This window comes from Amblyomma maculatum, unplaced genomic scaffold (assembly GCF_055883805.1).
Source record: "Amblyomma maculatum isolate TAMU_Amacu unplaced genomic scaffold, ASM5588380v1 scaffold_13, whole genome shotgun sequence".
Classification (NCBI taxonomy): domain Eukaryota; kingdom Metazoa; phylum Arthropoda; class Arachnida; order Ixodida; family Ixodidae; genus Amblyomma; species Amblyomma maculatum.
The window spans coordinates 33,193,232-33,220,570 of NW_028146738.1; the positions used below are offsets into that span (position 1 = coordinate 33,193,232).

At 46.7% G+C, this 27,339-nt stretch overlaps 1 protein-coding gene across 1 annotated transcript in view; it reads left to right on the forward strand.

The window, feature by feature from the left end:
- LOC146172531 (nose resistant to fluoxetine protein 6-like) overlaps positions 1–27,339 on the forward strand; it is a 60,726-nt gene that overhangs the window by 8,242 nt on the left and 25,145 nt on the right. The window contains exons 3-5 of the mRNA XM_084586009.1: positions 836–918; positions 8,100–8,222; positions 10,116–10,236. Coding sequence (XP_084442135.1) covers positions 836–918; positions 8,100–8,222; positions 10,116–10,236 — 327 coding nt within the window. The remainder of the gene's footprint in view (positions 1–835; positions 919–8,099; positions 8,223–10,115; positions 10,237–27,339) is intronic.

Below are 27,339 nucleotides of genomic sequence, written 5' to 3' on the forward strand. Positions count from 1 at the left end.
ATGAATACAGAAAATCTTCTTTGCATGATCAAAGAGACATTGATTGAAAACTTTGCCCTATATCATTTTGAAAAGCGCAGGATGTCTGTCTTTACGGTGCTTTCTCTGTTACTTTATAGCATGTGCTCTTACCGCCCTCATGCAAATTCTTGTCCGCGCTACCAGCTGCTGGCAGAGGCCGCGTTTGTTTGCTTTGTGTAGGTGGTTGGCTTGTGGCGTGCATTAAATACTGGTGAGTGTGCCAGCGCCAGTGCTGTAGCCTCCTCGTTGCTTGCATCCGCCAAACCTTCCGCACACGCAGCACATAACACAGTGACATAGTAAAAGGTAACAATTAAAACCAAATGCTTGCGTTCAGATGCCAATAGCAGGTAGTGATTATGTGGTACTGGCTCAGTCATCGCTGCTGCCACAGAGGTGTTTACGTGTGGCTTACTAAAGAACGTGTGCGCAAAGGTCAGCTTGGTCCCAGCATCCTTTCTGCTTTTGCTTGTGCACACTTGCAATTACAACTGTGAACATGCACGCATTCCTAAGTGCTTAATAAAAGCGCTGTATATATTAGATCAAACATTTTTGTAACGTTTCTGCTAATGAGTATTATTCATAAAAGAAAAAACGTTCGCCTCGCAGGATATTGTGTACGCAAAGACTGCAGTGTCATGTCTCACCTAGGTTTTCTGAAACAGCTATGTGTACAATTTGAAAGAAGTACGCGCTGCATCGCTAAATGCTAAAAATTACTGAGATATGCTGTTCATGCCTCAGCTGTAGTATCTCATACATAGAAAACTGTGAATAAGCATAACATTTACTGGCACATATTCTTCTCCAGCCTGTGCTCATGCATCTCTGGTACCTCTCCACCGACTTCCAATTATTCCTTGTGGCCTTACCGATGCTGATTCTGCTGAAAACGTAAGTTAGCTATCTGCCTTGCTCTAATAGTTATTTTTATTGCGAAAACAATACTGTGCTCATGAAGGGCGTTTCGCATAGCGGTGGCAGGTAGCCACGTTTGACCTTTATAATGACCTCTGACGTCATACCAGGGTGAGAGACAGGCTATCAAGTCGAGCCGTCGCGTAGCGGCGGCCGGTAACCGCGGCGCGCCGCGCTCTTCCCGCTAGAGGCTCTGCGCGCTAGACCTCTGACATCATATCAGGAGCGAGAGACGGGCTACCAAGTCTAGTCGTCGCGTAGCGGCGGCTGATAGCCACGCGTGAAGACGGGGTGCATTGCGTTTCTTCTGTTGGAGGCGCTGCACTCGCTTTGATATCACAATAGAGAGGTAGGTGGCGGAGCCGGAGGTATATACTTGCGTTCATCGTCTGCGAAGTCAGTCCCCATGCTTCCGCAAAAGACGACGCGTCGCCTCTCTGCTGCTAGTTTTCGCAACCTACCAGGCTTCACCAAAGCTAAGCCCCAGCCAATTTTTTAAAATAAAGTCATCGCAGCCCACTCTGTGGAAAAACCCGTACAGCCCCAGAAACGTCTTACGGTTTGTGAATAACCTGTAAGGAGATTGCAAGTGAATGAAGGTCCTTCTAGAAAGCATCTTCATAGTAGCCATATTTGTGAGCGCTCTGACAGGAGCTTCAGGGCAGGCATTTATGTACGGCTTGTCTAACAGCACTCTTTAAAGGGGCTATGAAAATGCAAGAAAGTCCACTGAATAACGCTTTCAATGTGCAGAAGGAATACTTTTTAACATTCGCTCAAAGTATAACGCCTTGGAACTAAACCAGGAATTTATTTTCAAAATTTCAAAATTCTTTTTTGAAATTCACCGGTCGATTGGTCCCCGCTTGGCGCTGAGATTTGAACAGTTTCTGCTTGTGATCACTAAGTACTGCACGTGAGAGACCGCTAGAGGTTGCCATTCGCTGCAGTCACGACGGCCACAACGTAATGGACACACTCCGGTAGCTGCGAAATTCATCTTTTGTGCTGCATGCATGATGATCCTCTTAGCTTCGAGCTTCGGTTCGCGTCGTTAACGCAGAATGTTGCGGCGTCTGTGGACTGGAGGTGCGCGTCGGCACCTGAGTGCGAAAAGCACATGAGCTGGCTTCGCTGTTGCCATTCGCTGCAGTCACGACGGCCACAACGTAATGGACACACTCCGGTAGCTGCGAAATTCATCTTGTGTGCTGCATGCATGATGATCCTCTTAGCTTCGAGCTTCGGTTCGCGTCGTTAACGCAGAATGTTGCGGCGTCTGTGGACTGGAGATGCGCGTCGGCACCTGAGTGCGAAAAGCACATGAGCTGGCTCGATTCAATATTGTGCACTTCTGCTTTAGATCACGTATCAGGAGCAACACATGAAATAGGCGTCGTCAACCTTTGAGTGCCGACCGACGGCGCAGCAACACCGCACTGTAGTTCCGTCCCGTCACTGCAGCATCGATCATTTATGCGGCATGTTTTAATTAAATGGAAAGTGCGTCAAAAAAGAAAACCTGCCCTCAACTGATCATGAAAACACACAAATTCGTATCGGTTGCGCGCAGCACTGGGTGCCGCGAGGTTACCGCAGGGCTGCCATTCACGAGCGCTGTGGACGACGGCACTAATGAACGTGCGCTACTTTCTGGCTGTCACTAGGCCTCCTCTGTGGCGTGACAGCCACGGTATACAGTGTTTTGGAATCAGCCAGCGCAAACAGCATATAGTTTACACATGTTGATGCCTTATGGCAAATAGGGTTACTTCATAAAAATATAAAGATATTAAGTTCAGCGACGCCGCAGCACCGGGGCTAGCGTGCAAGCAACCGGGTAAGCCGAGCCGCACCAGAATCAGCTGATATGCTGCACACATGCAGCATGTGTGCAGAAACTTGGTTCTTTTGCAGTTTTCACTTCTACCAGCAACTCGGAATGTGTCAGCAATTTCCAACAGGGATGATTTTAACTTAATTTTATCCCAGTACTGTGTTGCAATTGATAATATGATGCTTGCAAATGTAGCTTACACTTCTGGCGATGACCTCGTCACTGCGAAAACAACTAGTCGACTTTGTCCGTCAGCAGCGTGTTCGCGTAGTTCTGGCGACCCTGTCACACTGCATCGAAGCAAAGTCCGGTAACAAGTCTCTTTGTGCGGCAATACGTATCGCAAACTTTTGCTAGAACAGTTAGTGAACTCCTTGTTGCAAAGGAAAAAAAAATTTGCCAATGCTGCTGCGCTGCTTCTCTAGCGTTGGCGTTCACATGCTTTTTCGTGCGCTTTTTTTGCGTGTAACCGCGGGAATAGGTGATACCTGGAGCTGCCGAGTTGATTCGATAATGGTTCGGACAATGCATAGGTTACGACTTGGCACTTCGTAAACTATGTTCGAAAACATTTCAAAACTTATCACTACTCTTTTTGTTAACCTTAGTTATGACACCCGGAACAGTAAGTAGTTCGTGCTCACCTGTGATCTTATATCCAGGCTTTGTAGCGATCTCTTGAAATGATAAATCTGTGATCACGCGTACATTTCATTCGCTATGCACCACAAGAGATATTCCTCTCGGCTACCATCGTGAAAGCGCTCGTTCTGGCTAAAAACGACGACGGCACGTTTGCACGCGTTCAACTCGCACGCTCTCCGCCAGCATCCACGCGGAGTCGTTGCTGGCTATCGCGCCAACCCGGCGAGGAGATCGGCCGCCGTTGGTCGACCCATAGAAGAGGGTACCAACTCTACAGACACGGGAGCCTGATAGCCAGGAAAGTCGCGTTCTGCTGTAAAATGTAGGCCATGTATGATCCAGTAGATGTCTGGACACAGGTCCCGTCCCGAGAGTTATATTTGAGTTCAGTTCTCGACCGAGGGGTTTTCCAGAGTTCGCAGAGCTTCTCTTTACAAGCATCCTAACTTGTTACCTGGTCTTCGTGGGTCTCATACCAGGCTAGCGCAGTGCTCTCGAGGTAAAAAACAACATTGGCTAGCATCAGGGTTGGGTCCCAGCGATTATATATTTGCTGACACGTTCGTACTTGCGTATTTATTCTTCTACGTCCGCTGTGTCCGTACCAGTAAAACAGCCAGGATTGCGCGGGTGGGTGAGGAAGACCGATGGCAAGGCCTCCGGTGGGGCGGGGACGTTATCTTGAGACATCGCCGGGCAGGAAATCTGGCGGTCGCTTCGGATTTCCGTTGTGCGGAGGCTGACGGCGGGATAAACGGCCGCACCTCCACCAAGATGTTACGTGAAGAATCTATTTACAGTATATTTACAAGACGGCTGCGACTGACATAGCAGCGAGCAGCCCCACGGAGAAACAGTCCCACTTTGTCATCCTGACCCTTCCGCGAAGCAAGGGAAGAAAGCACTTCGTCGTCTTCTTCTCGTAAAAATATGATGACGCTGCCGTAGAGTTCGAACATAGGTACTGATGGTGCGATGTCAGAGCAGGTTAAAGATCCCAGGTGGTCAAAACTATTCCGGAGCTCTCCCCTATGGCAGCTTTTTTTTCCTTTCTTCATTCACTCCTCCTTCCTCCCTTCCCTTATGGCATGTTCAGATGTCCACAAAGTGTGACAGATACTGCCACCCTTCCCTTCATATAAACCAATGATTCTCAAACTAGGTTCTGCGAGGTCTCCGTGAGCTGCATACCTCTCTTTACCCCTCTTCTACCTTTTGTTACGCGTGCGAACCAGACAGTATGCCTTGTTCGTTTAAACCAATTTAAGACAGGTAGCCCTTCTAATCCCAGCTCATTCCACAATTCCGTACCGCCAGTATGTGGACTGTCTTCAGCACACTTTTCAACGAGCAAAGTGGCCCTCCACCTGTCTGTTTATATTTTGACAGGATAGCGCCCTAGCGCAAACGATAAACATGGCACCACAGCAAGTATTCGGTATATGTAGAACTGCGACGGAAAGCTTCAAACAGAGCATGGCATAAAAGATAACACATTGTGACATTGATGCACTACTGCACGTATGAATTAGGGCATGTTTTGAAACAAAGAAAAGCTGCGCTGTTGAGAAGACAACTAAGAAGAGGCAAGACAAAAATGTATGCAGAATAGCAACTTCGTGAATAAATGCGAGGCAATATATAGGCGACTGTCTTCTTTGCCCACGAAGTTTGCTTTTTGTCGGTTAGCCGTTTTGGCACATATTCACTTGCTTTTTTCCAGATAATTAGATTGTGAGAGAGATCGCGTATATTTTGATTGTTTTATAATTTTAGGTTCTCTTGCTACGAATGATTAGGCACCAAAATATGGGTCTTGCTACCGATGATATTATATTGCCATAATTCAATAATTGCAGCAGGCATGCAAAGCAATTCACTGAAATTATGTTTTTAGCTTCTTTAAGGCCGAGGAGTAAAATTACTTTGTATTACCGCAAGCAATAAAGAGTAGGCACTCTGCATTAATACCTTGGAAGGCGGTGATCTATAAGACGTAACGCCCCGCAATGTGGGATCAGTTTTTATACGTTTATTTACATATTTTAAGCTCCGCATATTTTACTTTCTTGACGATTTCGGCACGTTTCGCCACATGGACTTGTCTTCGTCTGGGCCCAGAGGAAGACAAGTCTACTTGTCGAAACATTGGCTCGACCTAGGAACCCAGGCTTCACCTCCCCCTCTACCCTTGTTCAGTGCTATTTTTGATACCGTGTACTCATATTCTTCCTCTCGTTCTACCTAAAATATCTAAAGACGCTTGGGCTAACTGCAGCCAGTAACATACATGCAGTTTCCTATGAAAAGCAGGCTCCATGATAGCACTCAGAGCCTACTGGCGGTAACCGTTGAACTAGACTCGAGCTTCTCATATTGCACTCGTACCGCACGGTCTGTCTCAGTTCATATTTACGGAATTCATATGGCCGCTCTCCCAGCAGGTATCCTCCTACTACATCAATAAAGAACACGGGAGTCTCGTCTCTAGTTCTTTTCGTTAGGAAACAAGTCTTGTCGAGAAGCTGAATTACATACTTCCGTCAATCGTCCATTGCTTAAACAACGGATGTGCTAGCGGGTGTGCTTCGGCGGCCAGCGTGGCATAGCTTACAGCATCTCACCCCCATGAACACCATTTTTTGAATTCCCGCAGGCCTGTTTCTGTGCTCTGAAGGAGATATGGGAAGTTTGCCGTCAATATCGTGTCCTGGGCTAGCACTCCGTTCTTTTTTTTTTTTTTTTTACGGGGGCTGTTTTTTGGTGGTTTTGTTTAAAACGGGAATGAACACAGCCTAGTCATACCATAACAATACCATAGACTCTTTTATTCTATTCTCCGGACCAAAACCTATGCTAGCGTTTTCTGTCTCATCTGTGACATGAAACACACATATGAAGCTAAATTATCTCAACACATCAATAACACTAACACCGAAAAATAAAATTAAACATGGCCTGCATAAAGAAGTCGATTACTAGCTGGAAGCAGATTTACTTTGTGAATATATTTTTCTCAGGGAGCACAGAATTGCATTTACCACTAAATAACGTATTTAACTGCATTTTACGAGAATACCGTGCAGGTTACATTTTTTACTTCGGTTTCTCGGGTACTTTCACGGGATCGCAAAAACACTAGTCTGAAAGTTGTAGCTGCGCATAATATGAGTTTTCTATGCCTACCTGCACAATTTATTCTCTATCATTGGTGACGTGATAAGAGAGGTGTTACTTCTGTATCTGACTTCAATTAAGCGCCAAAAGTCAGCGACTGCAGCCGAAGAGATGACAGACGTACGCGGTGTACGGAAAACTTCAAGAGAGGACATGAATGAGCCAAAGAGAAAATGATAAGATACTTCACTTCAGATAAGAGCCAGTGAGTTTGGTGCAGTAGAAGCCAGAAGAGCCCGCGCATTTCTGCAGCTTAAAAATATGGCGTAACAGAACCCAAGATAGCGCGACAACATTTAGAACCCAATGAGAGACAATACATAATAGTTTGTTTTGTCTTCTGGGCCTCGTGTTCGTGCGCTCTCGGAATCTCGCGGGACTCATTGAACTTGCTGCAACTACACGAAAATTGCTGTTAGGTTCGACTGGTCACGAATTTGGACAGTTGGCGCCAAACCGATTGAATTATGGGAAAAGCGGTCTGTTGCTGTAGGACAGAGTTTGTGTGCGTTTTTTCTCACTGGCATCCAGTTTGGAGAAGTGTTTTGGGCACGCGCACGTGTTCGCGAACGACGACCTGTTTCTTTGAGGTCCGGAAGCGGCCGGTGCCCCTTTTGCGGCAGCCCAACCGCCGCCTCCAGCTGCAATCGGAAGACACACCTCGCGGAGACCGCTGCCTTGGAAAACTGCGGCTGCGTAAAAAGAAGTGGGGCGTCAGGACCGCGGGGCCGGAGGCCCATAAATTGACAGTCTACTGAGACGCGGCCGTTTGAAAGCCCAAGTTCACACAAGGCTGACAGTGGGCTGACAGCGGACGAGCATGGATCACCTTCGTCGGCTCCGAAGAACTTGCCAGTCCAAGTAGTGATGCTACATCAATCGACCAGCCGCGTGGTGGGAGGACCGGAGAGAGTGTGAAGGCACCGCCTTATCGTGGGCGGGGTTTCGTTAACGGTTGTGATTGGTTGATTAGAAAACAGCCAAATTTTCCCTCGTAATTCGCAAGCCTTAAAATGGAACCTCTGGAAAGTCTTCAAGTATCTTGATATTCATCTCGATCGTCGATCCTGAGTCTCGATCCTGATCCTCGATCTGGATCCCGACTAGTAAATATGCAAATAAATTGTGTCTATTTTGTCTAACTTTGGTGAACCGGCTGCATCTTATTCTGCACTTCGTTGGGGAACCGAGAAACTTCGAAAACCATCAGAAGTACGAACCATCAACATCCTAACTATAGCCATCAACTTTCCGGTTACATTCCCATGCTATCTTCTGTCTCATGAAACGTCGCCTAATTAGATTAGGGTGCCGATTACGTCATGAGAAATAGGCAGCGTCCTTCATATAGCTGTCATCTGCCATGTGATCGCTTCATTACAGTGTGACGCGCAAATCACGCCGCTTGCTGCTGATATGTGTTACCTTGTCTCCGATTTGTGATTTGGATATTCATGGTCTTATGCCATTTGGTTTTTATTTTATTCTTCTTTTTCAGCCGACCAAAAGTTCCCGTCATTGTATTCGCCCTCCTGTCGCTGTTAGGATGTTCAGTAGCAGCGTGGCAAGTCGCTGGTAGCAGGAAGATGCCATTCCTAGTGGTAGTCAACGAGTCTGTATTGTAAGTGCATCGACATCATGTGTTTCACTCTGCCAAAAGGCCTCATGTTCGTGCCTGCCGCATAAAAAAAAGATTACACAGCATCACAGGAAGCGGGAAGCAACAGTGCCATTGCATTTATCACATCTTTCACTATTCCTCTCTTAGTTCCCATGGTTGAGATTTAAGATGGGCTTGGCGCATAGAAGCAGCCACAATATTTAGTCTCCTTGCTTTTACTTTTGTAATAACGTGATAAGTTGGCGATAACACCGATATAGCAAACTAATTTTCCAGGCTTTGTAATAGAGCAAGTGAACGTGGCAGAACGGTGGCCTTTTTTTAGGCACCCTCGCAGGGTTGCTGAATAATAAAGAGAACAAAAGTTTAGCCAGAAAAATAATGATTCTCTATAGATAAGGGAGGTAAGTACACATTTTTCGTATTGACGAAATGGAATTCCTCTTGGAGTGTGATATCCAAGTCATTATCGCGGTTCGTAATAAAATAGTGATGACGTTTGCCCCTTTGTGCATTTCATCTTTCTCTTGCATGTCGAGCTATACAGTATGTGAATCTTCTGTACTGCTTCCTGTAACCCACATTCTCATAACGTCTATTAACAAGTAACGCAGCTTACTGTCTTCAGCATTCTGTGGACGTAACTCCAAAATGAGATCTCTCTTTTTCCTTGATGCACGGTGCACTGCACGAAGTGTTTTTTACTTTTCATTCCGGCGAACAAAAAAAAACTTGTCTTCCGGAATAGTTGCTTTCTCGGTTAGTTGGTTCAATATATCTTATGCAGCAGTGCGAATAGCGTACTTACTCTGTTCGTAACACTACACAGGATATGTTGTCGTCCCGGATCGATTCGTTTTTTCTTACCAGTCCCTTCAATCTGATGCGCAGCACAGAGTTCCAGGAAGGGTGTTTGTATTCCTAATGTTTTTTACGTCCGCCCCAACCTAATGAGAGTGTGTGGTACCCAGTTCTTCTTGAAAATTAATAATGCTGCAAAGGAATGCAGCCAATTATCATTTCTCATGACTAGAACATACACGCGCTTTCGCATGTGCAGGACTGCCTAGCGAGGGGGTGTTCATCATACGCATGAGTTAATGAAGCGTCATTCATTGCTGCATAGAAGCAGAAGCTATGTGCTGGGGAGTCAAGTGTTTTTCTAAGTTTTATTTTAGCAATCTGTGCCCCGGAAAGTTTCATTGTGTCTTTTGATAATTATCTATAGAAATAGATGCTATCCACAACAAGGAAGTCTTGAATGGCCAACCTATCATCATGAAGAAGACCATAGAAAGGGCTTACAGTGCCCCTTCTTAATGGAAAACTTTGACTATTTGTTTTCTATAAGTCAATTGTTTACAGGAAAGGGCCCAGTTTAGCAGATATATCATTTAATTTATTCCATATATCATTTGAAAGTCTAAGTGTATTGAAAAAAATGAGTTTTAGGTATTAGTTGGTATCAAATAGTATACCCTTGCTCTTCCGCCCTTTAAGATACAACGAACCATTACTGGAAGGTTCGGTTCACGTTCATTGAGCGCTAACCTTATATCAGGATTACATAATATTGTAAGCCAGTCTTTAATGCGGCCAGAGACAGAGCAGAGTTACAAAGAAAAATAAATTATTTATCATTGTAAATCGAAAACGTATTTAATGCATGATGGAGCAACATATTGTTACATTAGGCGTGTGTGCAGAGTATTTTATTCAAATATAATTGAGAGCGCCTTGTAACGACACATTTCCACATCCTTTGAGAGTAAATGAAATGTGCAAACAATTTAACATCACCAAAATATTCAAAACATTTCAAAAGCACAGCATCTCAAAGCTGTTCTTTTGTCGTACGTTTACGGCATTCTTTACGTCCTTGCTTCTTTGCAGAGGTGCCTTGGAAACTCTTTACCACTACTATTTCTACCCCTTCTACCATGCGGTGTGCTACTTCACGGGATGCATCACGTTCTTCTTGGTTTCTTGGTTCAAGAACAGAAAGATACCCAAGGTAAGAAATATGTTTTTCATAGTAGCATGAGCACAGAAACATAGATATAAGTTGGGTCCCATTCTGGACTTACAACGCTTCACAAACCAAACTGTGTATACTAGGTGCTGATGTTTGTTTACTGCGCATAAATTACGGCACATAAATACGCAGCGAAACAAACTAAAACATGTGCGTTAGGCTTTCGATGCTGAGCAATATTACTTCGCGAATGTGCACAAAGAAGAATTGTGGAAATACATTTTGTAAAAGCGTAGCTATCAGAATTAAAAATTTACTGCTCATCCTGTTCGCACATTTTCTTTTTTATTGCAATTTTAGTGGGCTCAAAGCTGGGTGCATAGGTACAATTCCAAGATGTATAGCCTTTGTCAAAGCAGTAGAGCCCGGGGGGTCCGCTTCTGAGCCGAATAGTGGCACTGATGTAGAATTAGTTGAGGCCTTTCCCACTGAAGGGGGTAGGAAAAAAATCTTTTTGCCATCAACAAAGTTGGAACACCGGAAATTCATTACAAGCCGCAGGAACTGGCCCAAAAGCAGACTCCCTTGGCTCTATACTTTTGACAAAGACTGTACATCGGTGACGGTAATGGCGTAAGTTTTTATATAAATCATGGCTGCCTTACAACTTACAAAGCAGATGGAGTAATAGTGCCCACCACTGATCCGGCGACATGCGCCTTGTTGCCGCACTTGGTATACAGCGTGGAGTTGCTGCGTAACAGATCGTCATGGAAGATGAGTTGCGATTTCGAAGCCGATACACATAGACGCGTTGTGCGAAAAGGCATGAGATTTCGAATACCAAAAGAAAGATTGAGCCAAATTTCGCGCGGTAGCCTCTATTCTACTGAGTAAGATGAGAGAAGTAGTGTGGCGTGCTACAATGCATTCGGCATAGGCCGATTTTGTTATACGCACGCTGAGCCTGCGTCCGGCGATCAGTTTTGCGCTGTACTCACTCCCACCGTTCCTATTTCCTTGCCGATGTGTCTTTGGGCACAGATGATGTTGATTCTGAGGGCGGCGCGAAAGGGACGAAGGCAAAGAAGGAACAAGAAAACGACGTCCAATTGGCGCCGTCCTCAGAATCAACATCAGCTATAAACCAACTAGCCTAATCCAAAGTACTTTTTGGGCACACTTTTCTCCTATCTGTATCCTCCTTGCAATAAGCGTCAAATTGGCGCGTCACCTCTCGACAGTGCCGCGAAACGAAATACTCCTGGCTCGATCCAGCCGACCGTGCAAGTGCAGTGGTCACGGGAGATGAGCAGACGGAACGGTAACTTTGCGCGTCCTCTACTAGCCGGAAAACGCACAAGTGGAATTGCGATCATAGTTTCGGGTACAATATCGTCTATCTTTTTAAGATGATATTTTGGGGTAAAGCTCCAGCAGGTGCTGTTTTCTTTTTTGTTGCTTGCGTGTGGCCGTGAGCACAAAGCGTCAGGGGCATGCAGACGACAGTCACCCAACGAGATCACCGGTATGCAGACGGCGGGCCAGACGAGTGAGAAGCACGTACTGTGCATTTTTATTTCATTTTTGGTGGCATGAAATCACAAATAGATCAAGCATCTTATCGTTGGCTGTGAATTAGGGCATCGCGATGAGAAAGTGTTGTCGTTCATACCATACCGTATTTCTAATCATAATACCGTCTATAATGCGCACAAGATGGCTGTACATAAAATGTAAAAGATAACAGTGACTTGAAATGCGTTATCTGCATGGGGACCTGCGCATACAGGAAAGAACCAGTTGGGAGCGGCCGGTAAGCTATGTGAAACAAACGACAAAAACGACCGTGGGGTATATATGCGAGTGGTGACGCAGGCAACACATCACACGCCGGTGCAGCTCGACAATACAGAAGAAAACGCGGTTGCCACGGATATATGGAAGCGATGAAGGAAGCGACACGAAGCTGACGACTGAAGCGGCCGTAGCACGGAACCACCACAGCAGTGGAGCAGAGGAAGAATGCTTCACCAGTGTAGATGATAAATCCGAGCGCCATCTATCGGAATCGCCACAGAGCTTTCTTCAATGTAGCAAACGTTTGCCCTTCCCAACAGTGGAGTCGGCGCTCTTGTCTATTTTACTCCATGATCTATTCCCTGTCGGATGAAAATCTGTAATATTCACCTGAAGGTTTAATGACAGCAGGACCTAAGAACATGGTTGAGTTGATGAGAAACAAAGCTTATGCGGCACTTGCATTTCGAGTGATATGCATAACAATGGGAGTACAGTGGATGCGACAAAGGGGAAGTAGCAGGTGTGACCTCGAAGTGATAGGTATTTCGTCGTAGGGAATAGTGCCGTATTATTCACATCAATTGTCACCTTCATTGTGGTGATTCTGCGCTGACTGCTTGTTGTCGTGCAGCTAATAACTGTGTGAGCATATTTACGTGCGTGACGACTGCTGGTGCGATGGGCTGATGGCTTGCCGGTACCTCTAGTTCCACAAAGCCGATTGCACTAATTTCAAAGCGACCTCTGCAGTGATGATCGTGCAGCAAGACACACAGCAGTTGATATTTTATATATTATAGGGTTCTCTCGGCACTTGAATCCAGCGAGGGAGAAGCGGAGTCGTCGCCGTAGCAGGGGATTGGTGGATCTTCATCTTTTGCTCCACAGCATTTTCTGCCGGCGAGCCGTACGTGAAAGTGCTCGAAGATATATATAGAGGGTGCAGAGCAACCATAGTGCTGCATAAAGAAAGGTGTTAAGCAAGGAGACACGATCTCCCCAGTACTATTCACAGCTTGCTTAGAAGTATTGAGAGACTTGGGGGGGGGGGGGGGGAATGGGAGCAGTTAGGGATACGAGTAGATGGAGAATAGCTCAGTAATCTGCGATTTGCGGATGACATTGCCTTACTAAGTAACTCAGGGGATAAATTGCAAAGAATGATTTATAATCTAGACAGAAAAAGTAAAAACAATAGGCTTGAAAATCAATATGCAGAAGACTAAGGTAATGTTCAATAGCCTAGGGAAGCAAAAAGCAGTTTGCGTTACGTAGCTAAGCACTGTAAGTAGTAGGCGAATATATCTATTTAGGACAGGTAGTAGCCGCACATCCGGACCATGAAAGGGAAATAACAAGGATAATAAGATTGAAATCGTGCGCATTTGGCAAGCACTTCCAGGTTATGACTAGCAGCTTACCGGTATCGCTCAAGAGGAAAGTATACAACAGTTGCATCTTACCTCTACTTACCTATTGGGCTGAAACGTGGAAGCTAACAAAGAGGGTTCTACTTAAGTTGAGGACAAGGCGCCGGCTATGGAAAGAAAAATGGTAGGGGTAACATTAAGAGATAGGAAGCGTGCAGAGTGGGTCAGAGAAATAACTCAAGCTACTGACCTTCTAGTGGAAATTAAGAAGAAGAAATGAGCATGGGCAGGACATGTAGCGCAAAGAAAGGATAACCAATGGTCGCTTAGGGCACGTCTACAGTGAGAATGTTCTGCTTGTATTCGTTGTGCGTGTTCCCCTTCCGCAGTTACTGCTACCTTCTCAGAGTTATTTAATCGAATCCTCCCTGTCAGTTTACGAATTACTGTTGCAGCGCAGTGCTTGTTTTTATATTCTGAGAACACCCCGCCCAAATACCTCGTGCGGCTTTGGTCTCGACTTCAGGACAAGTGCTGCTTAATTGCAAGTTGTACCTTCCGCATTTAAACAAAACGAAACTTTTGAATTCCGGCCAGCAGCTGAGAGATATTTATATTGCTGGGCAGCTAACGCAGGTCCTTTAGTATCTAATTGCACATTACATCTACGTTCAATGTCCTGGGACCGTTCATATTACTTTTTTTCTGCGCTTTGATTTCTAACTTGTTAGACACGCTAAGTTCCATCCGTTCTTTCTCGGTAGTAAGTTTACGTTCACGGGGTGTTGTAGGTTTTACGAGCCCAACTATTTGCAGTTTCTATTCATAGTAATTGGCTTACACAACGTGCGCGAAAGCCTGTTTTCAAACTGCGGGTGTGATTCACACATCAGGGGGTGGGAAATAAAACATACAGCCAATTTTTATAGTCATATGCGAAATAGGTGCTCTCACAGTGCTTGCCCCTGTGGGATGATGGGAGATGATGGGTGATGGGATGATGGGAGGAGAATTCAGGACATGAGCAGAGCAAGTACTCTAGTGTTTCGTCATCACAACTAGATCAATGAAGAAAGGTCACCAGAGCGAAGGAAAGCAGTGGAAGCAGAAGGAAATGCTCTTGAAGGGGAGCCCTTGTTGTGGCGCGGAGCTGAACACAAGCTGCTTCAAGATGCAGAGAGAGATGCGGAACAGATTTTTAGGAAGAACTGCGCGTGCACGTCTGCTGTCCGTGGATACTAAGAGGTGACTGACGTGAGGGCCGAGGGGACCAAGTTGAGAGAAGTTCAGAGCGCACGAGCGACACGCGTTTGTTCAGTCCAGAGTAACACGCGTTTCTATGCAACACTGCTCGGTGACGGCGCGTATCACTCTCTCACTGGCCGCAGATGTGCGGCCACTTCGAGCCTTTCATTGGCCCAGCTGCGGCACGCGCGCATCACCGGCTTGTCTTCCACGCCTGTCCACGCTTCAATTTAACAGAGCGAGGAAGCAAGAGGAAGCGTCCTTTGGCAGACATCGACGAAATGCGTGATATATAGCACCTAGAGGTATGAATTAAACGTTTCGCTTAACCAGCCCTAAAGGCCGATGTTATGCGGAAACAACTCTGTTCGGCAACAGCGCGTCCGGATAGCGTTGGCGATCGTGTCAGACCCTTTCAGCGTGAACTGTCTGGAAAGAAACCTCTGTCGCACGGTCGCATGGATAGAAAAATCTGCGTGAACAGTTTGCGAACTTTTTGGTCACACAGGAAAAACAATTATGGCAACGCTTCACCACTGCCTCCTAGACGATCGCGTGCTCTCTTTAGTTGGGAATTCCTGCGAGTATGTTACAACCTTGTAAATCAGAGACACCCACTCTGTCGGGCTGCAACTGCTTTTGGCAGTTGAGTCAACTACACTGATTTTGTCTGCTGCTGTTGCTGGTGCTATAGCTTAGCTGATGTCTGGCGCGTCGATTCTGCCTCGGACGACGCATACATGTGGGATAAAATTCGTTTGCACGTTACGCCTTGGCACTTTCGAAATTATCAGTGATAAATAATTTTAAAGAAACAATGAAACAGTACTATTTTCTCTGCCTCAATTCTTCAGACACCCAGACGAGTAACTCGTGCTAAACTGTGAAATCCGCTTCTTGTTTGCATAGGGCTTTCCTGAGATGGATTTATTCTTAACCTTACGCTTATGATACATGCGAAGTATTATAATGATGGTATCTCACCTACCATCACAACTGCTTACGCTCTTGCCTAAAGAATACGCACACTCTGCTGGCATCCGCGCAGAGTATGTGGTGGCTGTTGCTCTCAGCTCGGCTGACCGGCCACCACCGTTCAAAACACGGAAACACAGGCTCTGAGGACACTGGAAAAAGATGGGTAGTGTCATTGAAAAAGGGGCTTTTTGGAAAGCGGCAATGGGGAGGAATGCAGACTAATTTGTACACAAGATTGGGGCGGGGATTCCTTCTTACGGCGACCGCATTCCAGCCGCCGGTGTCGGCTGCAACCTGCTCACCTGCATGCATGCGCTCGCTTTCTAAACGCCCGCAGCTCCGCGGGTCTTGTCGCGCACAATTCCGAGAGGTTAAGAACCTGCAGAAACTGGCGAGCTTTCGAAAGCCGCTCTCTTCATAGAATACACGCTGATGTGGTCAGTGTTAGGTGGTCTATACTTCATCTCACAGGATATTTGCAGCACTGCAAAAAACTGGGACGCCCTGGCTATTTGAGGATCATGCCCAGTATGATAAGTAATTGGGCTCTCACACACCCCTCGCCACTCTAATCGGCGGGGGCGACATCGTGAGCACAATTGCTTATTATAGTACACAGGGGTGAAAGGTGAGTAGATTATAGTGCGCATGACCCTGATTGGTCCCAAAGTTGGAAACATATTGTGAGACGAACTATTGGCCAACGTTACTAGAATAAAATCTTTCACAGCACCCATACCGTCCAGCGGAGGATTGTCTCTCAAGTGGCCATCGTGACAACAAACGGCGCTGCAGTCAACTCTTGCTCCTTGCCGGAAGCATCGTCTGCTATACGCGGCGCGGAATCATGGAGCGGCCGGCTCACACACGTAACTTTTGAGTGCTGCTGTTACAATCTGCATGGCCGCAGAAGAACTATAACTACATTATGACAGCTTTGGCTTCGGAGCTACGCATTTCATTGAACTCGTTTGTGTGAAGAAAAATTCATTGTTTTTGCCGTGAAACAAGTGTTACAACAACGTCGACTTGCTCATCAGCACTGTTCTTTCTTTAGTCTCTGGCTTGTGTTTTTTAGCGCGTTCTCTAGGGCACAGTTGCTGGCATGCAAACAAATCAGTCAACATTTCAGTGTATACGAGGAGTCTAACCTTGAAGGTAACGCAGTGGATATCACGTTTACTGCAGCGCTGCACAGATTGCATGCATCGCATGCAGAAGGCTGCTAGCCTAGGCAGCCTGTTCACACAGTGCATGAAGTCTGTCTGCTCGCGTGAAACGCTATATTTAACCCAGAATGCGAGTAAATGCCCTCCGTCGTCGTCTAATCATAAGCTTTTTTATCAGTGTACTACTTTTGCGGTCCGCCGTAGAATATAACTCCACATCGGCACTCTTGCATATCTGAGTGTAAAAAGTTCTGTTGCTGTATCGTCTAAAACAACATTAGGTGTGTGGAGTTGTTTAATGAATTTCTTGACAGAGGAACCGGTGAGAAGGGGCGCGTGCACTGCGAAAGGAAATGTTTGAACAATAATCAGTCTATTAAAGAAAATTGCGAGTAATAACAGAAAGTTGTGATTAAAGTCCATGTGCGCCTTTGAGAGATGCCCCCCTCCCTCCCCCAGCCACACAAAAAAAGAAAGGGAAAAAGCATCGACATAATCCTTGTGTGGGAAGTTACTGTAATTCCAAACTATCGTTTGACTGCAATTATAGAACACGGTTTTTAAGGTACCTACAGAGCCAGAAAGGGCGTTAGTTGCATGAACGTAAGGTATTAATCAACCAACAAGAAAAAAGGAGCAAAAATGCAGTATTGTCAACAGCACTAATATCTTTAGCAAACCAAAAACAGGAAAAAACCAGAACTTGATTTCCTCAACGTAGTCAAACATTACAAGATTACACAGCAAAGCAAAGGAGAACACTACTTAAGTCATTTTCGAAATATCTTACTCTGTATCATATTCCTTTATTGCGTTTAGTGGCAAATGAGTGTCAGCGGGCCTAATTTGAACTGGCCATCTTCCCTCGCGTACAATTTTGTATTGCTTCCACCACAAACAAAATGTTTGCGGGAAATCTGCTTCAATGCTTCAATTAGCAGGCCATATTGCTTGGTTTGTAGCATATTTTCTGCTCATTGTTAAGCTTATAGACCTTTGTGCTTCCCAGCCTCACAAGCATGTCGTTAAAAAGAGAATGAGCGTCATACGTCAGTCCAGGCTGGCCTTTAAAGGAGCGATAACAGGGTCGTTCGATATATTGCTATTTTATACTTCTGTGAACAATGTACAGCTCTGTGACTCTACTCGCAAAGTTTTAGTGCCTAGCACACGGTGCATATTACAAAAATTACACGGGTTCATCGCTGCTGAACCATATATGGAGCGAAAGCTTTGGCAGCGAGCGACGGAGCATTGCATCGGAAACAACCAGTAATTAGGTGCACTGGATTTCTAGGCAGCATCTACTTCTATTCCCTGCGCATCCGACGCCACCCAGTGCTTTACTGATCCACTCGGTCACCTCTCCGCAGCGACACGCGCATGCGCAGTGTGGAAACTACCGTTCTCTTCTCCACGCCGACGCGAGCATCGGATGGGATATCGCTACCGGCTCCTCATCTCTATAGTGACCACAGCGGCAGAACATGTGTGGAGCACAGCTGGTGGCCATTGTAACGGCGCATGCACAGTAGGTGCCTCTGCCCGGCACCGCGAAATGCTCTTTTACTAGCTTAGTGTACCTTTCGCTACAAAAACGCTATAGAAGTCGGATTCAGGACACCCTCCCATCGAGAGCCACCGCCAATTTGAAATTCTCGAGTGTGGTCACAAGAGAATATATGGCGTAGCGTCATCTGCAATGAAGGCTGCAATATCAGACACGCTTCTTTTTCTTTCGTGGACGACTGATACAGTGGTCTTCTCTGATGCAGACGTGCTTGATGAACATGCTACTGCACAAGAGCTATATAGATTAAGATATGTTTTCTTCGCCACAGGGAAGGCACGGTAGCAGTCAAGGGACTGCGCAGTCAGGTTAATTAGCTTATCGACGCAATGATCTGTCGCATTTCACCGGCGACAACAAAATCACGAGCAACGGTCGCCGATGATCCCAGTCTGAGGTTTTAGGCTCCGCGACGTTGACGGAACCGGTCAGCGCATGGTCACCCGATCAGTTTTAGTGAGATCGGAGGCCGATCAAGAACTTGATGCCCAATGAGTAACGTCCTGTACAGCTGTGTGTGTCTGTAGATTAACCGCGTTAGAAAAATAAAAATAAACACCTACAGTTTATATGTTCCCGCTTTTCAGCAGCAATCACCTTAGCCAGAAATGTCAATCAGCGCCTAACCTCCAGGCCCTTCCGTAATAAGTAGGCCTAGCGCAGCTACGTGGAGTCTCGGGTCTGCGATTTGGGCGATTCCGGAGCGCGCATTGACAAGTTTTAATGCTTGCATGCGGCCATCCAATGTAGTTCTGGCAATAGTGAGCTCAAATCGACGACTTCTTATATCGAAGACACGTGCACATTGTGCGGGCAACGTCGATTTGGCCTGTCTGACGATCAATACTTATGGCAGCCATTAGGTGTCGGTGTGCGCAGCGAAACATTAGAGTTGTTAGCATTGTGTTACTGATTCCTCAGTTATTTCCCGTCGCTCTTTTGGTACAAACACTAGGAGGAAAACTAAAACAAGCATAAGTTAATTTACGCGAAAGCACCCTTTGCGACATTAGAGGAGCGAAGATAATGTTTGAATGAAGCGGTGCCTCTTGAGATACTGGGAGCCTGTTATATGTGCGTTAGTCAAACTGAATTATTTAAACCTTATTTAATCCGGGTGGTAAATAATTTTTTTGCAAAACTATGTTCTATCTAGGCACGGCCAGCTCACCGAAAGCATGCACCACCGTCGCTGCTTCAGTCCCGTCATCGCAAAACCCAACGCGATTCGAATGCATTTCACTGCCAGTACCGAACAAGAGCCTGCCAGTCTCAGCTGACTGTGTCTCGCTTTCTATGCAGCCGCGCGTGCACGACTACGACCGGTTACCGAGCCTAACTTTAAATTTTTCTGCCGCTTTTACAGCAAATGACTGGCGAGGGCTTCAGCGTAAACATACACAATTTGTATTTTGTGTGTGAGACCTAAACTTATGTAGAAATGCGCCGAATCGCAAAATATGTCTGCGCCCCCAGCTTGCTTAATAGGTTTTGTATATAACTGTAAGTATGCTGCTCGTTCGCAGAGCATAAAATGCAACCGAGACAGAAGCATCGGGGAGGAGATGCAAAGACGCTTTTTACAACTTCTTACATAGTGTGACATCTACGAGTTGAAGCAAAAAAAAAACAGCTCTCTGCGCAGAACCTTTACGCCGTTTTAACATGGTCGGTTATCCTCAGTTCCCTAGCCGGGAACAGAGTTCATCTGTACAGTCCAATGAGGCGGGCATACGACATCACTCCAGGGGCGTCCACGGCCGAGAGTGATAGTGATGTTCAAACCTTCTCGCACATCTTTTGTTGGCGAGAGCCAACGTCTCAGATGTCGATGACGACCTTGTACTGCCTGTGGAGATTCTGCCCAAAGCAAAAATTCCCGCGAAGTCTTACACTGGTGGGGGCTATTGCCTCAGCGGTACTTCCTAGGTCCCCCGCCTGTCCCGAGAAGTCGGCGAGCGGGCTAAGTGCTGCTGGTGGCACGCCTGTAATTCCTTAAACAAAAGGACAGGTTCCTTGTCGCCGCAGTGAGACTCAGGCGGGATTAAGGCCTGAAGAGACAGCTCGGTTCCGTCTCGAAGGGAGGGAGGGGGGGGGGGAGGGAGCGCTGCAGCAGGAGAGAAACGGTCACCACACCGCTGTGGCCGCTGTCTTTGGTTCCTTGATGCCGGTCGCTCGCAGGCGTCTAGTCGGTCTGTCTTCAGCTGCTGGAGAATCTGAGCCGACCTCTGCCGGAAATCCGGTGACAACAGCCTTTCCGCCACCCGAAGATGTCTCACATTTGGTAGCAGCCAACTCCAAAGAGACCTGGAGTCCAGTTTGGTTGTTTCGCCCAGAAAAGAAACCGGGCTCTCTGGTCTCTGCTTCCTCTTTGAAAAGTGTTTGCAATCTCAGCCACGTAAGATCCAAACACAGCAAATAGTAATCGCAAAACCAATTTTGAGACTGACGGGCTGCCTTTTAGCAAAGATTGCCTTTGCAAAGACCGAAAAATATCAACAAAATATTCTTTTTTGAAAATTTCAAGTTCTCTTTCAAAAGAACCCTTGTGAGAGAAAACAAGAAACCAGAGAACATCTGTTTTAAAGCGAATATCCGGGCTAAGATTTTGCTCCATGTCGTAACATGAAAGATGGCCTAGAAAGCCACTTTTTGTGAGAACGTATATAGTAAGGTGAAGTTGCTGGTTACCAAAGAGCAAAGAAAGAATCATGCGAAGTGAATTAATACCCGGAAGCAAAACAAGAGAGCATTTACTAGAAAAGCTTCGACTGAAGCCATAAGGTTTGCAATAACACTCTGTTCTTTGTAACGTACGCCAAATGCATACTCCTGCAAAGCTTACCTCCAGTGAAGGACCTAGCCATTTTTAGCAGACACTTTAAGATGGCAGGTGAAAGGATAAAGGCCATTTCTACAATCAAGAGTGACATTCCGAGTTGACACCGCAATTTTAGCTTGGCTCAAGCAAAACCGACGCATTCCTTCTTTGACACGGCGCCTGGACGTTCATGTAGTCTTCTTACAAACAACATTGGCGGCTTTCACTACATTGTATCCCATTCGGTGAGTACAATCTTCACGCCGCAGTCACTCGCTTTTGTCTGCATTAAAAAAGGCACAGTCGTAGTCAAGAGCCCTCAAACTGCTGGAATGGCAAGAGCAGCTTTGTGCAAGAATTTATGAAGCCTTTAAGCTGTAATCTTTGCCAGCAGGAGCTGTCGGCAGGGGCTGTCTCGCCTTTGTCAGTGAGAATTAAAAATAAATAAAAAAATCTTGTCTCCACCTGGAATCTAATAACCTCCATACCTTGGATCGCCAACCGAGCGCTTCACCACAGCGCCACGCCCTGGATCGTTAAACGCTCTTCATAATTCCCATCGTATACCATGACGTTGATAGTTGGATTCTGCGAGTGACGGATACGGCGGCTTCCTTTCCTGCAAACGGATTGTAGAACGCCGGTGAACTTTGATGCGTTTAATGAAATGCTGGTTGCGTTCAACAAGGGGCGCGCAATATACCGTCACGACAGGTCATGACGTCACCAGATGATTCATGCATATGCGAATCTGACCCAGCCGGGCATCCGATGCAGGCGTCCCTGTGGCACCTTTCATTTGCCGCTTCCTCGAACTCCGCACCACGCAGCAAACAGAAGCAGCCCCAGATGTCCAGGAGGCATTAGTACAGCAAGCATTAGCGGCGTTTGAAATTGATTTTCAGGATAGAAAAGGCGCAGTATCTATCACAATTCTCCGCGGACACATGTATCACGTCGTAAAGGAAGGGGGAAAGGTGGGAGTGAAGGAAGAGAGGGAGATCGGGTACCGTAGTATAGGGCTACAATCCACCACGCTATAATGGTTTTCGCCTCATCGCACTTTAGTTGTCCAAAGTGCCTTTTAGAATTTTTTTTTTCTTTTTCGGTTTCAGTCGAATTTTGTACTTCAAACGAGCTCTTGAATGGCACCGAAAAAAAAGCGCAGCCACCGTTGCGGCACGTTACAGCAGCACCATGGTCGCGCGTTGAAACGACATATTTTTCACCACAACAGACTGACCAACAGTATGGGCCGCCTGCTCTTGCACACTGGTCTCCAAAGAGAATGCGGTCATCGGTGTGCTTCTAGGCCGCATCTCCAGTCGGTCTAACTACCGTTCCTTTTTCTTGTATTCTCCCGCTTATAATTTACATGTATAGTTCTGACTTTTTTCTTCTTTCACGTTGCACAAGCTGCACTTTGTGTCTAATTTGTCTTATGAGTGTATTATTTTGCGGCCAACTATGTATGACTATAGGCGCAGCTTTGGTTATAGACTAGGAGGTTTTGATGTACTATACGTATTATGAATAAATAAAATAAAACAGAGAAATTGATTAAATTTTTCATGGCGCCTGTGACCTTCGTTACGCCGCTATGGGAGAAAGCCTAATGTGAACTTCTGTACGCCTTCCTGTGTCCACCCGCGAGGACAATTCGAAGCGAGGATGAAGTATTTCTTTCTGGCACGTCGCGAGGCTTTAATTTACGAACCTGAGCTGCTAGTGCAGCAAAGGTTCTGAACTTACGCTGCATGCTACGTTTTGTTTCAGCAAAGGGGGAATATACCTTTTAGTTCTATGTAGGCAGGCAAATCAATAAGGTTTTGAGATATACGGTCTTCGATGCAGAAGTGAAAAAAACTAAACTTTGTTTGGAGTGGCTTGTTGTAGGCTCGAGTATTTTTTGTTTTTGAAAGAAAAAATATCTATAATTATTTCACGCTAATCAGCCCCGTTTAGAGCCCTGACTAAAATTCATCAAGAAAGTTGTTGCTAGTAACAGCTTCACTTGCCAACGCGCAGTTTCTGTGCCCGTACGTGTCCCTTGATTACAAAAACCTATGTAGAACGGCGCAAGCTAAGGTAAGGTTTGCGTTGGCCATGAGCAGTTGCAGATTTCTACAAGTTTTTAACGTGTTCTGTTACGAGTGTTATTTTTGTGCACAAGATATGATTCTAACAAAGAGGAACATTTTAGTTCTGTGGATAAATATTTGGAGGCCTACCGCTGAATTTGCTTCGCCTGCCAAGTCCTAATCATCCTTTACATTTCAGTCTCTGAGTGGCTGAATATTGCCCAGTCATCACTGAACTAATGTATTTTTCATAACTGTAGGCCACAAGCTTTTTGCACTCAGGTCACTGAACACGTCGTATAAACTGACGCTGAATAATTCTGAAGAATTGTAATAGACCTTGCACAGGGTGCTACGCCGTGAACAGTGTACAGAACTTTCGGCGATCAGTCATAGAGCTTGTGTCAGCAAAAGCGCGAGCGTCGGAGCGAGCGTTGTCGTCGTTGTCTTTCGTTAGCATCAGGCGCGGAACATTTCAGAGCCGATTACCTGTCTTAGAACTTCCCCCGGGCAAAAAGGCGTCATCCTGGCGGCTTATGACGATGTGAGGATGGCAGGTTCGTAGTAAGTTTTCAGGCGGTTGCTGTGTACTATTTAACGGCGGCGGCGACGGTGATCAGTGGATGGCGTAAGTGGTGCGATGAGGTAGTAGACGGGGGATGTTTGCTTGACAATACGGTAGGGGCCCTGGTACACGCTGAGAAGTTTTGATGAAATGCCGGGACTTGAGGAAAGTACCCATAGCCAGACCAAAGATTCTGGATGGTAAGCAGGAAGAAGTGCCGATTGATCTCGAGTGGTTTTCCGCTGCTGCTGGGCGTGAGACGTGAAGGACCGGGTATGCTGGCGGCATTCTGCAGCATAGGTTGCAACTAGAGAAACAGTCGTGAATTCGGTAAACTTCGCACGGTATAGGAGAATGATGTCAATTGTACAAGAGGACTCACGACCGTACAGGAGGAAGTATGGCATGAATCCCATGGTTGCTTGCGTGGCAGAGTTATAAGCAATGGTGACGAATGGAAGAACGCGGTCCCAGTTAGAGTGGTCGAAAGGAATGTACATTGCCAGCATGTCGCCCATGGTGCGGTTGAAACGCTCAACCATTCCAATTTGTTTTCGGATGGTACGCGGAGGTGGCGTGGTGAACGATTTTACTTTCTCGGAGGAGAGCTTCGACAACTGCAGAGCGGAAGGTGGGACCTCTGTCACTAAGCAAATCTTTGGGAGCCTCGTGGCGAAGAACGATATGATGGAGTATGAAGGAGGCAATATCGTGGGCTGTAGCAGGTGACAAAGGCGACGTTTCGGCATAGCGTGTGAGATGATCACTTGCGACGATGATCCAGCGATTGCCCGTGGATGTGCTAGGAAGAGGGCCATACAGGTCAATTCCAACACGCTCAAAGGGCTGGGCTGGGCAGGTCAGCGGCTGCAGAGGAGCGGCGGGCTGGCGAGGTGGTTTTTTTCCGGCGCTAATATTCTGGGCAGGATTGGACGAACTGGCGAACATAACGGTACATCTCACACCGGTAGTACCGCTGTCGCAGGCGAGTGGTTTTCAATATACCGGCGTGGGCACACTGGGGATCGTCGTGGTAGTGGGAGCAAATCACATTGCACAGATAGGTTGGAATAACAAGCAGCCACTTTCGACCATCCAGAGGGTAATTCCTACGGTTAAAGAGCTCGTCTCTAATGGCGAAATGGTGAGACTGGCGGGGGAGAGTACGGCAAGAAGGTCGTGATGATCGACCAGATAACACATTTAGGAGTGAAGCGATTCAGGCGTATTTGCGTTGCTCGGAAGTCATAGGGATGGCATGTCGGTGGGATGTAGGACGGATATCACAGAAGTGGCTTCAGACGACAGGGGAAAACGTGAGAGGACATCAGCATCGGTGTGTTTACGGCCAGAGCGATAGGCGACGTTATTGTCTTATTCTTGGAGCCTTCAAAGACCGACGAGTCAGTTGACCGGAAGGATCTAAAGAAGACAGCCAGTAGAGGGAGTGATGTTCGGTGACGACATCAAAAGAGCGGCCATACAAGAAGGGGCGAAATTTGGCTATTGTCCAGAGGACAGCTAGACAGTCTTTCTCGGTGACGGAATAGTTTGATTCAGTCTTTGTCACGGTTCGGCTGGCGCAAGTGACAACGTACTCATCAAAGCCAGACTCCCGGTCAGCGAGTACTGCGCCGATGCCGATGCCGCTGGCATCAGTGTGGATTTCCATGGCAGAAGAAAGTTCGAAATGACGGAGGATTGGCGGAGTCGTCAGACGATGGCGAAGTGTCGCGAAGGCTTCATCACAATGTGGAGACCAGGCTGAAAGGTCGGGGCTAGACAGAAGCTTGGTCAGAGGGTCGATAATTGTGGCGAGATTGCGAACGAAGCGGCAGAAATATGAGCAAAGGCCGATGAAGCAGCGGAGTTCTTTCACAGTAGTTGGCTCGGGAACTTATGCCCCAGCGCGCAATTTTCCCGGATCGGGAAGAACGCCATCTTTGGAGACGACATGCACGAGAATAATGAGCTGTCGTGCTCCGAAACGGCACTTCTTTTAAATTTAGTTGGTGGCCAGCGTCGGTCAGGCGTCGCATAACTGTCTCAAGACGCTTGCGGTAAGATGAAAAATCCAGGGTAAAGATGCCAACGTCGCCCACATAACCGTGCATGTGAGCCCTCTGAGTAGGGTGTCCATCATGCGGCCGAATATGGCGGGAGCATTGCAAAGTCCGAATATCATGACAATAAATTCATAGAGTCCATCGGATGTGACGAAAGCGGCTTTTGGGCGACCGGCCTCTGCTATCGGCACCTGCCAGTAACCGGAACGCAGATCTAATGAAGAAAACAACTCAGCTGCCTGCAGGCAGTGAAGGGCGTCGTCGATACGAGGGAGAGGGTAAACTTCCTTGCGTGTGATCTTGTTCAGTCGGCGGTAGTCTATACAGAATCAGACGGTTGGATCACGTTGCGCTGGTGCATGTCGGTGACCTGTTGGTCAATGATGCGGCGCTCAGCGGCTGAGACGCGGTACAGACGCTGGTGCTAAGGGGGGCATGGGTGCGGGTATCAATAGAGTGGGTAGCAGTAGTGCGTTCCAACGAAGATTGCTGGTAGTCGAACGAAGCCGCGAAACGTTGCAGAATGGCGACAAGCTGGGCTCGTTGTGAAGGCGTCAGGCCAGCGTCGATGGACCGGTGAACAACTTCGATGGAAGATGGAGTGTCGACCGGAAGAGATTTTATGACGCTGATCTGAAGGCCGGTGGTGGTATCAACGAAGGGAGACGGGGCAGTGGAATCGAGCAAGGCAACGCTACCCACCACTGTCCACGGCGCAAAGTGGTAGGATAGGGGCACGTGTTACAAACATAAATATCACTTGAGCTACAAAATATTGTCAGCACCGCATGGGACAGCAACACGGATTTTTGGTCAGCGCATCGTAACAAGGCTGTATAGATAATAGTGGAGTCGGAAGGAGCAGCACAAGAAAGGGGCACAAACACTAATGAAATAGGCGGAAGGTGGGTGTCCTCTGGAACGGGCACGGTAGCGGCAGCAATACCGAACACGTCGAAATAAGTGTCACTGAGGGGTGATAACTCATGTTGAGCACGCTCGCAGTCTATTATGGCGTGATGATTGGAGAGGAAGTCCCAACCAAGGATGACGTCATGTGATGAGCGGGCGAGGACGATGACTTCTATTGTGTATGGAACGCCGTCGATAAAAAGGCGGACGGTACAGGCTGCTAATGGTCGAATTTCCTTAATGTATTTGTGCCTGTAACTCTTCAAAGACATTTCCTTATTTTCTGCATCGGATACTATGTAGCTGGTCAGCCGCTGTTGCTATTTCCCAATACATATCCGTATGCCTATTCTCCATCGTGTTTGCGTAATACCTGCATCACTGCTGTGGTTTAGCCTGAATCGAATGCTATTTTGAAATCTATGAACGCTATATTTTTAGAGCCCAGTTAGACTGAAGATATTTATAAAACCGGAATAAAGGTGTGATTATTTCGACTAGCCTTGACGAAAATAATGCATTTTTATTGTTTTTTTATTCTATTTCCTCTGACGATTAGTTT